Source organism: Sinocyclocheilus grahami, unplaced genomic scaffold, assembly GCF_001515645.1.
Source record: "Sinocyclocheilus grahami isolate Dianchi unplaced genomic scaffold, SAMN03320097.WGS_v1.1 scaffold25.1, whole genome shotgun sequence".
Classification (NCBI taxonomy): Eukaryota; Metazoa; Chordata; class Actinopteri; order Cypriniformes; family Cyprinidae; genus Sinocyclocheilus; species Sinocyclocheilus grahami.
In genome coordinates, this window is record NW_015505204.1 from 3,533,073 (window position 1) to 3,545,238 (window position 12,166).

The window sequence follows — 12,166 nt, forward strand, 5'->3', positions numbered from 1 at the left end:
AAACAATCATAGCAAAACAGATGCCATTTCTGTATCCTAAACACATATGTTTATCTTCCGCTCCTATCTTTTGCTAGCTGTAGTTTTGGAACCACACATTTCCCACGTTCCCAAATGGTCATTTCCCATTTTTAGGGAGCAATTCCAAATCAGAGTAAATTGTTTTCAAATCTATTTATGGTCTCCACAGATTTATGGTCTCGGGTAATACTCCTAAAGCATGCAAAAGAAAAATATTACAAATCCGTGTTACAGTACAGTTGTTTGGATATCATACAGCTGGAGCTGTTGAAGTGCTGTTGTAGACTAGAAATAGCAGTATGGAACAATACTTAGCTTGTGTCTGGCCACGAGAAGACCACAAATGGAATGTTAATGAGGACTTTGATGCGTGTCAATAAATGCCGATATTTAGCAGCGGAGGCATTTAAGCACTAATGGGGTCTCATTTGCATGACCTGAATCAATAGGATTGTTTGACAGCTTTAGCTTCATCAGGAACGCTATTGACGACAAGGTGACACCGGTGACATGAGCATCGCTTTGTTTATTTGTGTTGTCGGTTCATTCTGGTGCACAAAATGGTGACAGACATCGATCTAGACCTTTCAAGACATCATTTAGCATTCGAATGCCTATAGGATGGATGGCTCATCCTGACAACACCAGCAGGGAATTCTGTTCTGTGGGAAGTCTGTTTTCCTCTTTAAGTAACTCACAGACTAAATAAAGACTCGTGTGGTGGGGAAAATGCCAAATGCATAAGAAAATATCCTCTGCGGCCTTAGTGTCTAGTTTTAACTTATTTGAATCAAATCGCTGTAAATGCTTGAGAACATGAAACCACATCTACAATATCCACAGGTTCTCCTTAGAATAACGAGGGAAAGATTCCAAAAACAAGTTTTTCCATCTGAAAGCCAATAAAATAACGCAAGGTCTTACAAAGAAAGCTCCCACATAAGGTTGCTCAAACTGAAGAACAGGTGAACATATTAAACAGTATTAAGAAGCCAAACTGACCTACAAAGAGATAAATGAACTGTAGAACCAGAAGATGGACATACACGAGAAAAGCAATTAAATGTAAGATTCCACACTCTTTAGAGTCTTTAAACAAGTATGAAACACAAGCCAGATGCATCTCTTTTCCTCCTTTTTTTAACATTTTCCTCAGCCTGTCCTGAGGGCATTAGACTGAAGGTCACTGTCCTGAAGGGATAATGCCAAAACAGCATCCAGTTGCTTCCAAACGCTGCTTCAAAACAAGTAACAGTACACCAACAGTGCTCTCCACAGAGCTTAAACAAGGAATTAAGCACAATGTATGTAGATAAAACAACAGTCGAGGATTCTGGAATGTTGTGTGGATGGAGCATTCGATTGGGTTAAGGAGAAGATCTTCTCCAATGCAGCTCACAGCATAAAACCTTGAAGTCCTCTCTTCAGCATTCGGAAAGTGTGTGATGTGGAGAGCATCCTTATCCACCTCTTCTTAGTACATTATTGGATTTTTTGTGTATGCTCTGCTTTCTGTGAGAAAGAAAAACAAGAGGAAGGTTTGAGGTTGAAATTACATTAGTCTGGGAATTTTTTTTTACCTATCTACTGTAAATTTAAAGACTGATAAATATAAAAATAAAAGACTGAAACCTTGACAATTGTTTCAATATTTATTCAACAATTATTCAAATATGTGTCATAGTGTTAAACTTCTCTGGGCCATCTAATTGGACTTTCATATTTAATAAAGGTTTTGAAGGTTTTACATTTTATAAAAGTTTGGGGTCAGTAAGATATTGATTGATTGATTGTTGTTCGTAAAATAAATTAATACATTTATTCAGTAAGGATGCATTAAATTGAACAAAAGTGACAGTAAAGACAAATGTATTTATTTCAAATAAATGCTGTTCTTTTGAACTTTCTATTCATCAAAGAATCCTGAAAAGAAATGGATGATGGTTTCCACAAATTACTGAAGACTGGAGTAATGGCTGCTGAAAATTCAGCTTTTCCATCACAGGAATTAATTACAATTTATAATATATTAAAATAATATTTGACAATATTACTGTTTTACTGTATTTTTAATCAAATAAGTACAGCCTTGGCAGGGTTGCCAGGTTTTCACAACAAAACCCACCCAATTGCTACTCAAAACTAGCCCAATCGCATTTCGAGGGGGGTCCCCCCTTAAAAATCGCATTCCGGGGGTTAAAATACATGTTTTTTGGTGGGCTTCCCCCGGGAAAATATGCATTTCAGGGGCTTAATATCACATTATTGGGGTTGCTTCAACCCGAGGACATGAAAAACAATCCGCGGCAACAGTGTTAAAGTAGCCCAATTCTGCGTGAAAACCACGGACGTGGCAACACTGAGCCTTGGTGAGCATAAGAGACTTGTTTCAAAAACATCCAAAAATTGAACCAACCCCAAACTTTTGAATGGAAAAAAAATTATTAAAAATAAAATTAACTAAAATTAATTAAGTTTAGAGTCATGAAAATGTATTTTGATTTAAGTTGAAAAAAGGTGGGCCTAGCATGTTTAAAAACTACATAAGTAAAATATAAGAAATAGATAATAATAAAAATAAATAAATATTTATATTTCTAAAATATTATAGAATTTCAAATGCCCCTTTTCTCTAAAATAGTCAATTTTTGCACATCATGGAAAAAAGACATTAGACTGTAAATGAACACCTCCAGTCCAGTGCTGTGCCAACGTGTAGCAGATTTTCTCGACATTAGGGAGTCATTTTAATAAAATTAACACAAGGTGTAATTCAAGTAATTTATCATGTAGCTTTAGCTGTCTCTCGGTGAGTGAGAGAGACAGAGTGAGAGAGTGAGAAACGGCCAGCTGCAGAAACAGATAAACGGGTGGAAGGGCGGCGCTGGAATATTCATGCGGTGAGGCTTTGCTTACACAGGAACCTTGCAATTAGTCCCCAGTCTTTTGATTCATCTATGTGTTTATTTGCTAATGGTTTCACTCTGAGACAGAGGGAGCCGATGATCTCATCTGTTTGGAGGACACGGGCGAGTGACACAGTGTTGCTGAGAAAGACTGATGGGAAGGGGAAGTGAGGTCAAGACAACAAATCAGAATAAGCCAGAGCTGAAACTGTGCACATACATACTGTATACGAGTGTGTTGATAGGCATGTTTTGTACAAGGACTTTTTTTTTTTAAACCGAGGTTAATACTTTCATTCAACAAGAATGCGTTACATTGATTAAAGACAAAAAAATATATATTTTACATAGTTACAAAAAATATATATTTCAAATAAATGCTGTGCTTTTGAACTTTCTATTCATCAAATAATCCTGAAAAAAATGTATCACAGTTTCCACAAAAATATTAAGCAGAACAACTGTTTTCAACATTGTTAATAAAAAAAAATGTTTCTTGAGCATATTAGAATGATTTCTGAAGAATCATGTGACACTGAAAACTGAAGTAATGATTCTGAAAATTCAGCTTTGCCATCACAGGAATAAACTACATTTTATTGTTTGTATTTCAGTCTTTTAACTATATATTTAATCAAATAAATACAGCCTTGGTGAGCAGAAGAGATTTCTTTCAAAAACATAAAAAAAAAATGGAATATTAGTGTATTAAAAATTAAAACTAAAATTAACTCATGGTTAATGAAATGATCATGAAAATGTATTTTAGTTTATTTCATCTTAGTTCATTTAGTTGAGTCATACTATTTCAGTTTTATTTTTATATGCGTTAATGAAACATACATATTGTTAAAATGTTTAATATGTTTAAAACACTACATAATTAAAATAACAAAATTAAATAATAAAATAAATGTAATCAATAAAACAATTCACAGTATTACTGTTTTTACTGTATTTTCGATCAAATAAATGCAGCTTGGGTGAGCATAACAGACGTCTTTCAAAACATTAAAAACAAGTTAAAGAACAAAAAACTAATTGTGTACTATATATAAATGGTGTTCTTTCACGATCCATATATTATGTATTTCATTTGTGTTTATACCAAGCGGCAACCTCCCGTTCTCTCTCGTGAAGCCAACAAGGAAGTGACTTAAACTGTAATTCGTCAACTGGCCGCTAGAGGCTGGCTGCAAAAGGCAGTCAATCCCATAGACTCCCCATGTTAAAATGCCCAACTTTACAGCAGAAAAAAACATGTTTACAGCCTGGTTCAAACAATTATTTGTGTCTATATAGCTAATTTTGCCCTTCATGACAACTGTGAGGGGGGTGAGTCCGTTTAAATTTTATTAAGCCTTAAAGGGGTCATATGATTTTTTAAAGATCATTATTTTGTGTATTTGGTGTAACAGAATATGTTGACATGCTGCTTCAACACTAACTGCGGTTACTGAAACCACGCCTTCTTTCTTTGCGTGCACATTTGGGCGGCATTATGCTAATATTTCCACATAGTGAGGTAGATATGTGGGGGCGTGTTAGAACGAGCCGTTTTAGGGGGGTGTGGCAGAGTCTTAACTTTGATAAAGAATATCTCTTTGGTTTTGAGACTTTAGTCTTTGCAACTTCAGGGATCTTATCTATGCACAATCAGCTTGTAACACTCCAAAGAGAAAGGAAAACTTGAAATCGCATGACCCCTTTAAAGTTCTGCATAATTAAGGGTGTGGCCACTTGAGTGACAGGTGGATTGCCGCTGCTGTCACCACCATCGAGCTAGGTGGGCATGGTTTCAACAACCAGCTCCCGCCTCTTTGCCCATCTTCGATTATCCGGGAGTGACGTGCGGTGACGCGCTGCCAAGATGGCGACGGCTGCCTTCGCCCACTTTTGAGCTTCAAAAACTATCTTCGGAACCTTAAGGGTGATGTCACGGACACTACGTCCATGTTTTTATACAGTCTATGGTTTATACACTATATATATATATATTAGTGCTGGCAAACGATTAATCGCACCCAAAATAAAAGTTTTTGTTTACATAATCTATGTGTGTGTACTGTGTATATTTATTATGTATATATAAATACACATGCATGTATATATTTAAGAAAAATATCTTATGTTTATATATTAAATATATTTATATATAATATAAAATATAATTATATAATTATATAAATGTATATATATGTAAATATTTTTTTTAAATATATACTGTATGTTTGTGTATTTATATATACATAATAAATAAACAGCGTACACATACATATATTCTGTAAACAAAAACCTTTATTTTGGATGCGATTAATCATTTGACAGCACTAATATATATATATAATATATATATAAGCATATATATTAGTACTTAATATATATTTCTATGAAAAGGGGCCAGTTCATCTAGGTTTCTATTAAATGTAATACCTTGTAACAAGCAGTTGTCCTCCGGGCTTCTGCATCGCTCCGTCTCCATGTCCAGACTGATTGGATCTATGTTAACAGACAGCGACAGCTGACAAAGCCTGCTGAAAGACTATTGGCCTGAATGAAACTCTCTGAGTGTGTGTGAGAGCGTCTCACCGTGAGTGAGAGCGTCTGATGAGGTGGCCTGCTGTAAGGCCTGCTCGATCTGCCCTCTCCGCTTGGACTCATATTCCAGCGCCTCCTGTAACCTCCTCTTTGCCTTCTTCTCCTTCTTCAGACGTCTCTGAATGGTAGCTGGAAGAGAAAATATCCATGTGTAAACATCAAATGGAAATAGACGATTTTCCAATATGTATTAGATCGCAACATTTTACCTCGACTGTGTAGCTCAGAGGTGAGCTGTCTCTCTAGACTCTCTCTCATCTCTCTCTCTCTGTACAGCTCCATCTTGAGCTCTCTCCTCTCCTGCTGAAGCTGTTTCTCCTGCAGACGGGCGTTCTCCAAAGCCACCTTTAGCAGGCCCTGCAACACATGTCCACATGCTATTGATGCTGAACTTGTTTGTATGAGTGTGCGTGTGTTGCATTTCTTCATGGCTATACCTGGACATTAGTGAGCAGCGTCTCGACGGAGGAGAGGCCGTCTCTGAAAAGAAGGGACGCAGGAAAGCCAGAGGACAATGCTTGAGCTGGGACCTTCTCAAAGATTGTTGGTTTCACTGCATTTTGTTCAACTGTGAAATTATAAACAAACAAAGGGATGAATTTAACTGATCAACTGACTGTTAAAAGAATAGTTTAGCTATAAATTTAAATTCTGTCATTTACAGAGCTATTAGTTAACCAAAACTAAAATCATAAAAAAAATAATTGGAATGAAGTAAACGTTATGTAAAATTGCAGCTAGTTGGCAAGGCAACATTTCTCATTTTCATTTAGTTTAACCTGATGTACTACAATTTAAACTTAAACTGATATAAAAATTAATAATAAAAAACTATATAGACATTTAAAAAATATATTAAAATTGTAAGAAAATATGAAAATAAAAATCAATTTAAAAATGTAACAAAAACTATACTAGTGTGTCAATGATACTAAAATAACACTAGTCTCAGATGTGATTTATAAGCTACAAAGGAGGGTTTGTTTTCAGCAAATAAGAACTTTTTTTCTTTTTGAAGAATATGCTTAATATATAGTTATAATTTAAGTTACATCAGTTAATAAATCTACAGAAAATCCCTGTTCTTTTAGCTTTTGGTTGTTCTTTTTGAGTGAGGGCATTGGGTTTTTTAATGTTTTTTAAAGTTAATTGTTTATGCTCACCAAGGCAGCATTAATTTGATTAAAAAGACAATAATAACAGTCATATTACGAATATTATGACTTATAATAACTGATTAACTGATTTAATATTATATTGCATTTTAATGTAATTTATTCCTGTGATGGCAGAGCTGAATTTTCAGCAGCCGTTACTCCAGTCTTCAGAAAGTTCAAAAGAACAGCATTTATTTATAATCAAATTTATTGTAACATTAAAAATGTCTTTACTGACACTTTTGGTCAATTTAATACATCCTTGTTGAATAAAAGTATTCATTTAATTTAATTTAAATAAACTCTCCCCACATGACAACACATCTTCATTGACCCAGTTTATCTGAGTCAGCTTGCCTTAAGGTTCATATCATCGTTAAGGATTTGTCATAAAATAAAACCTTTTTTCAGATTCAGATTTGTGGTAAGGCTAGTAAGCTATGGAAGCTTATTTCTGCCACAGGATAAAAAAAATCTGTCAATTTCCCCTCACAATTCTGCTTTTATATCTTGCAATTCTGAATTATTTTTGTGACTAATTATGAGATATGAACTCAGAATTGCTGAGAAGAAAAAGTTGCAATTACCGCGAGATGTAAACTCAAAATGCCAAGATGTAAACTCAGAATTACAAGAAAAAAAAAAAAAATTTGCTAGAAAAAAGTTTGAATTGTGAGATAAAAAGTAGCAATTACCTTTTCTTTCTTTTCTCTTTTTTTTCATTACGTGGCAGAAACAAGGAACATTTAACAACCTAAAACAGGTCTCTGAAAGCCACCTGACCTTTGATTACCTAAAGCAGTTTAGACCCCTTTGGACCAAGTGGACCAGCAAATTGCCTTAAATAATTCAAAATAAATAAACTCAAGCTAGAATTGTGTGAACAGTCCCTGATGACCTTGCAGCAAAAGAGCTGTGTGTTTTAGTATCTGGTCTGTACAGTACGTCCTACCTTGATGGCAGATGTCGGTCTGGAGACGGGGCTGTGCACCTGTGCACTGGCAACCATGTTGGCAATTGTATTAAGGTGGTTCATCTGGTTCATTGCCATGGCAACAGAGGCGGGAGGAAGTCCAACAGGAAGCAGGGGATGGGGCATCATCATGAAGGGCAGGTCCAGTCCTATGAGAAGAAGAAAGAATCATGGAATAACTACATACATTTAAGTCAGTCTATCACAAATATCTATTGTATGGCTTCAGATTAGACATGAAATGTAGTCATATGGACTACTTTGATGATGCTTTTGCATATTAAGCTTGAATGCTCCAGTCCCCATTAATTGTCCCAGTAACTGTAAATAGAAAGTCATACAGGTTTGAAACGACATAAGGGTGAGAAGCTACTGACAGAATTTTGATTTTATGATCTCTTTAAACACATCAGGGTGTGAAAGTGAATGGTTAATGCTCACTGTTGGCCAGCAGATGGGTGTGTTGGAGAGAGTTGAGCTGAGAGTTGTTCAAGCTGTGCTGTGTTTTCTCTGAAGCAGGTGATGAATGCTTCTCTCTCTCCCAGGACAAAGCGCTGCATCCTGTTTAATGATAAAAGAATATGAAATATGAAATATTCACAATATAGGTTTTAACATGCATTTAGGTTTTAACATAGCTAACATATAACATAGCTTTTATATTTGAACATATATTCATATTGTATTCATATATTTTTACATTTTGCAGTGTTTGCAGTGTCTACCTTTTTGAAGTTACATATAGGTTTAATGTTTATTGATTTCCATATTAATATATAGATTTATATACGTACTGTATGTAAAAAAAATGATCAATTCAGATTCACAGATTCAGTTTATTTAATTGATTCTAACTGATTGAAGTTAGTCTAAACTATAGTATGACTAAGCAAAGCAAGATACATGTTTAAATGTATTAAAATACACAATTATAACAATATGTAGAATTTAGTTAAATATATACATATATACATAAACTGTATTTAGAAATATTTTTGTTTTTATTTTTTTAAGTGGCTTTAAACTTCATACTGACACCTACTGGTCTGGATGTTGCTGTAGAACTATCCTATTCACAAGCATTCTTTGAACCAAAAATTACTATGACTAAAGTTCATTAAAAGTACTATTCATTGCTTTAGGTTAGCTTTAAGTGCACATTTAACCACATACTGTACACATTCACACACGAATATGCTTAGACAAATTAACTTAGAATGGAATCCCCCAAATAAGTGAGCAGAATACTATAGAATGGGCATATCTCATGATCTTGAATGAAAAAAACGGAAACAATAAAATGTAAGTTGCCCAGCGACCAGCAGCAACAATGAACTGAACTGATAATCTATCATCAGTATTCATGTCAGTGCCATTGGGAGCAGATGGTGTTTAGGTGGCAGATTTGTGGCGAAGGAATCAATGATAGCGCAGAATGAAGTCAGTCCCCTTAAGAATATCACATGCTCCAACCAATAAGGTCTTCACACGACCGGACAAAAATAACCTGATTAAAAACAATAAGCTCCCTCATTACGACACAACCCAACACTGCAGATACATTACAACACCACGGCAGCTTCACAACCTGGGCCCTTCACCATGACATAAATACTGTACAATAGAGTGGCCATCTGTGCGACAATCTGCACGTCCGTGGAAATCAAGACTAGTGTCAACACGAGCTCACATATCTTGTGGGACTGGAGTTCTAACGTAAGTGAGAGGGCGCTAATTCACAGTAATCAGACAGATGAAGATGGATGAGAGGAGGGAAAGCAAGAGCAATCAGAGACAACAAGAGCTGCAGCTGTGCTGCGAAACACACTAAAACAAACACAAACATGCACACGTACACACACGTGCATACGGTATATTCTCCTGTGTCAAGTACTCAAATAGAAATGGCTTTCAGCTTTTGGTCGGATGTCTAGAACAGCTTGCTTTGGATTACTGATATTCTGAAAGGAGCTGGTGTAAAGAGAAATACACTGTAAAATGGTTTTCGAAAGTTGTAAATAAAACAAAGATTACTGGAGTATGTTTTACAATAAATTACTATTTCACTCTTTATACTTAGAAATTCAATGCGTTACTTTTCTGTAATTATTTGTGAAATTTACTAGCAATTTCCAAGTAAAAGAAAAATGCCAATTATATCTATATGTATATATATATATATATATGTGTGTATGTATGTGTATATATATATATATATATATATATATATATATATATATATATATATACATATATTGTGTATAAACCATATTGTATAAAAACATGGACGTAGTGTCCGTGACGTCACCCTTAGGGTTCCGAAGATAGTTTTTGAACAATTTTTCTTTCAGTGTACGATGGCAGATCTTTCTGCGAAATGTCAACATGAAATCAATATTTTCTTTTTTTTAATAACCATTCCTGGTCTTATTTTGTGTGATTCATAAGTGCATGTTATTCAAGACACCTATTATTTCGTGCTTGTAATTTTAGACAGATCATTTTCACCTGATGGATAATGAAATAGGCCAAACGTCCATTACATTTAAAAAAACAAAACAAAGGGCAATGCAATAGAAGAACCATTTTTGGTTCCACAAAGAACCATTCAGTCAAAAATGATTTAAAGAACCATCTCTTTCTTACCTTTTTATAATCTGAAGAACCTTATTTCACCACAAAGAACCTTTTGTGAAACAGAAAGGTTTTTCAGATGTTAAAGGTTCTTTATGGAACCATTTAGACAAAAAAATGTTCTTCTATGGCAGAAGAGTGTACAGGGACAGATTAGTAGAATTAATAAATGACTTGTTTTATGTGGTTTCTTGCACACTACTATTTTATGACAGTAAATACACTTTTACCATAAGCATGATTTGTAAACTAATATATTTAGATGTTTGTGTCACATAACTAGCTCCATGTGTATGGCTTTTTTGACATAGTAAACTTGCTCGGTAGCTCACCTGGTAAAGCACTGCATTTTTGATGTGGAGCAATCAAGTATTAGTCCAATGAGCCACGAGACTCGATAAAACGGCTCAAAGATTTGTAGAAGCCAGCTAAACTGGCATGGTTGCTTCAGCAAATGCGTTTTTATCTCGCGTTTATTTAGTTAACACTATAGGTTAGGTATGTGCTGTTATGAGAAAAAATGAGTCATGATGACAAGGTCAAAACTGTCTAATGAAAACGGTTATTGCTCACTTTTGAGTATTTTTGGCCAGTAATTAATTACAGTAATTTGTATCCTAGTAATTAATAAACACCAGATGGTCAGCTTGTCTAGACTGTTTGATCAAGTGAGAAATGCTTTAAAAGTCAACTAGAAGAGATTTGTGTGTTTCTACATGTTTGCTCTCACCAAAACAAACACACACATTGGCTGCACACAAAAAAAAAACTACTGATTTAAACAGCATCTTAAAAATGAGAGCAACTTCAAACAGACAAGATGAGAGGGAAAGGGGGTGGACGGGTGAAGATACAAAAATGTTGACCACAGGGAAAGAGGGGCAAACAGATAATGTGTGCGTTACACTATACACAAGTTCCCTGCTAAATGCACGCGGACGTGAAAACAAGCACACATGTGCTAACATACACCCGTATGCACACACACAGCGCACACCTGTTTCTGTTAACGCAGGCAATCACCCGTATGACAGGTTTCGGCCATCTTGTTAAACTACTGATTTAAACAGCATCTTAAAAATGAGAGCAACTTCAAACAGACAAGATGAGAGGGAAAGGGGGTGGACGGGTGAAGATACAAAAATGTTGACCACAGGGAAAGAGGGGCAAACAGATAATGTGTGCATTACACTATACACGAGTTCCCTGCTAAATGCACGCGGACGTGAAAACAAGCACACATGTGCTAACATACACCCGTATGCACACACACAGCGCACACCTGTTTCTGTTAATGCAGGCAATCACCCGTATGACAGGTTTCGGCCATCTTGTTAAATAATGCATGGAATTTTTCTTTCAACTTGTCAACGCAGGGGGAAAAAAGTATCTCTCGCTGCTTCTCTCTGCTCTGCTGATGTCATCCTTGATGCTGATTTTCCTTGACTGCATTCCATCTTTCTGATGAAGGCCGTTTTTTCTTCTCTCCTAAATTATGCTTGTCCACAGCTGTTCTCTCTAGGAATGCTGCGCTCTCTTCCTCCTAAACTCTTGTGAGAATGGCTTTTGAAGTTCACATTATCTATGTTAGTTTTAGCCACAGTTAGTATATGGCTGCTGTGTTTGAAGACTCAAGATTTTATGTGATGCCTAAAAATTCTGTCTAGCAAATACTGCTGAGTGCAAACACTAACAGAAGTGAAATGTTCCTTTTTGTCGTTTGAACTTTCTATTTATCAGAGATATACACCACACAAAATATGAGCAGCAGCACACATTGACAATAACAAGAAATATTTTTCAGCAGATATTAGAATGATTTCTGAAGGATCATGTGACACTAAAGACTGGAGTACTGATGCTGAAAATTCAGCTTT

At 35.5% G+C, this 12,166-nt stretch overlaps 1 protein-coding gene across 1 annotated transcript in view; it reads right to left on the bottom strand.

Annotated features, from left to right (window-relative positions):
- Window positions 1-12,166, bottom strand: part of dachb (dachshund b) — a 17,801-nt gene continuing 5,635 nt past the window's right edge. Inside the window, exons 3-9 of the mRNA XM_016250281.1 lie at window positions 8,097-8,216; window positions 7,628-7,804; window positions 5,963-6,093; window positions 5,735-5,882; window positions 5,517-5,654; window positions 5,361-5,426; window positions 1-1,533 (exon numbers count right to left, since the gene is read on the bottom strand). Of these exons, the coding sequence (XP_016105767.1) occupies window positions 1,496-1,533; window positions 5,361-5,426; window positions 5,517-5,654; window positions 5,735-5,882; window positions 5,963-6,093; window positions 7,628-7,804; window positions 8,097-8,216 (818 nt within the window). The 3' untranslated portion in view covers window positions 1-1,495. The remainder of the gene's footprint in view (window positions 1,534-5,360; window positions 5,427-5,516; window positions 5,655-5,734; window positions 5,883-5,962; window positions 6,094-7,627; window positions 7,805-8,096; window positions 8,217-12,166) is intronic.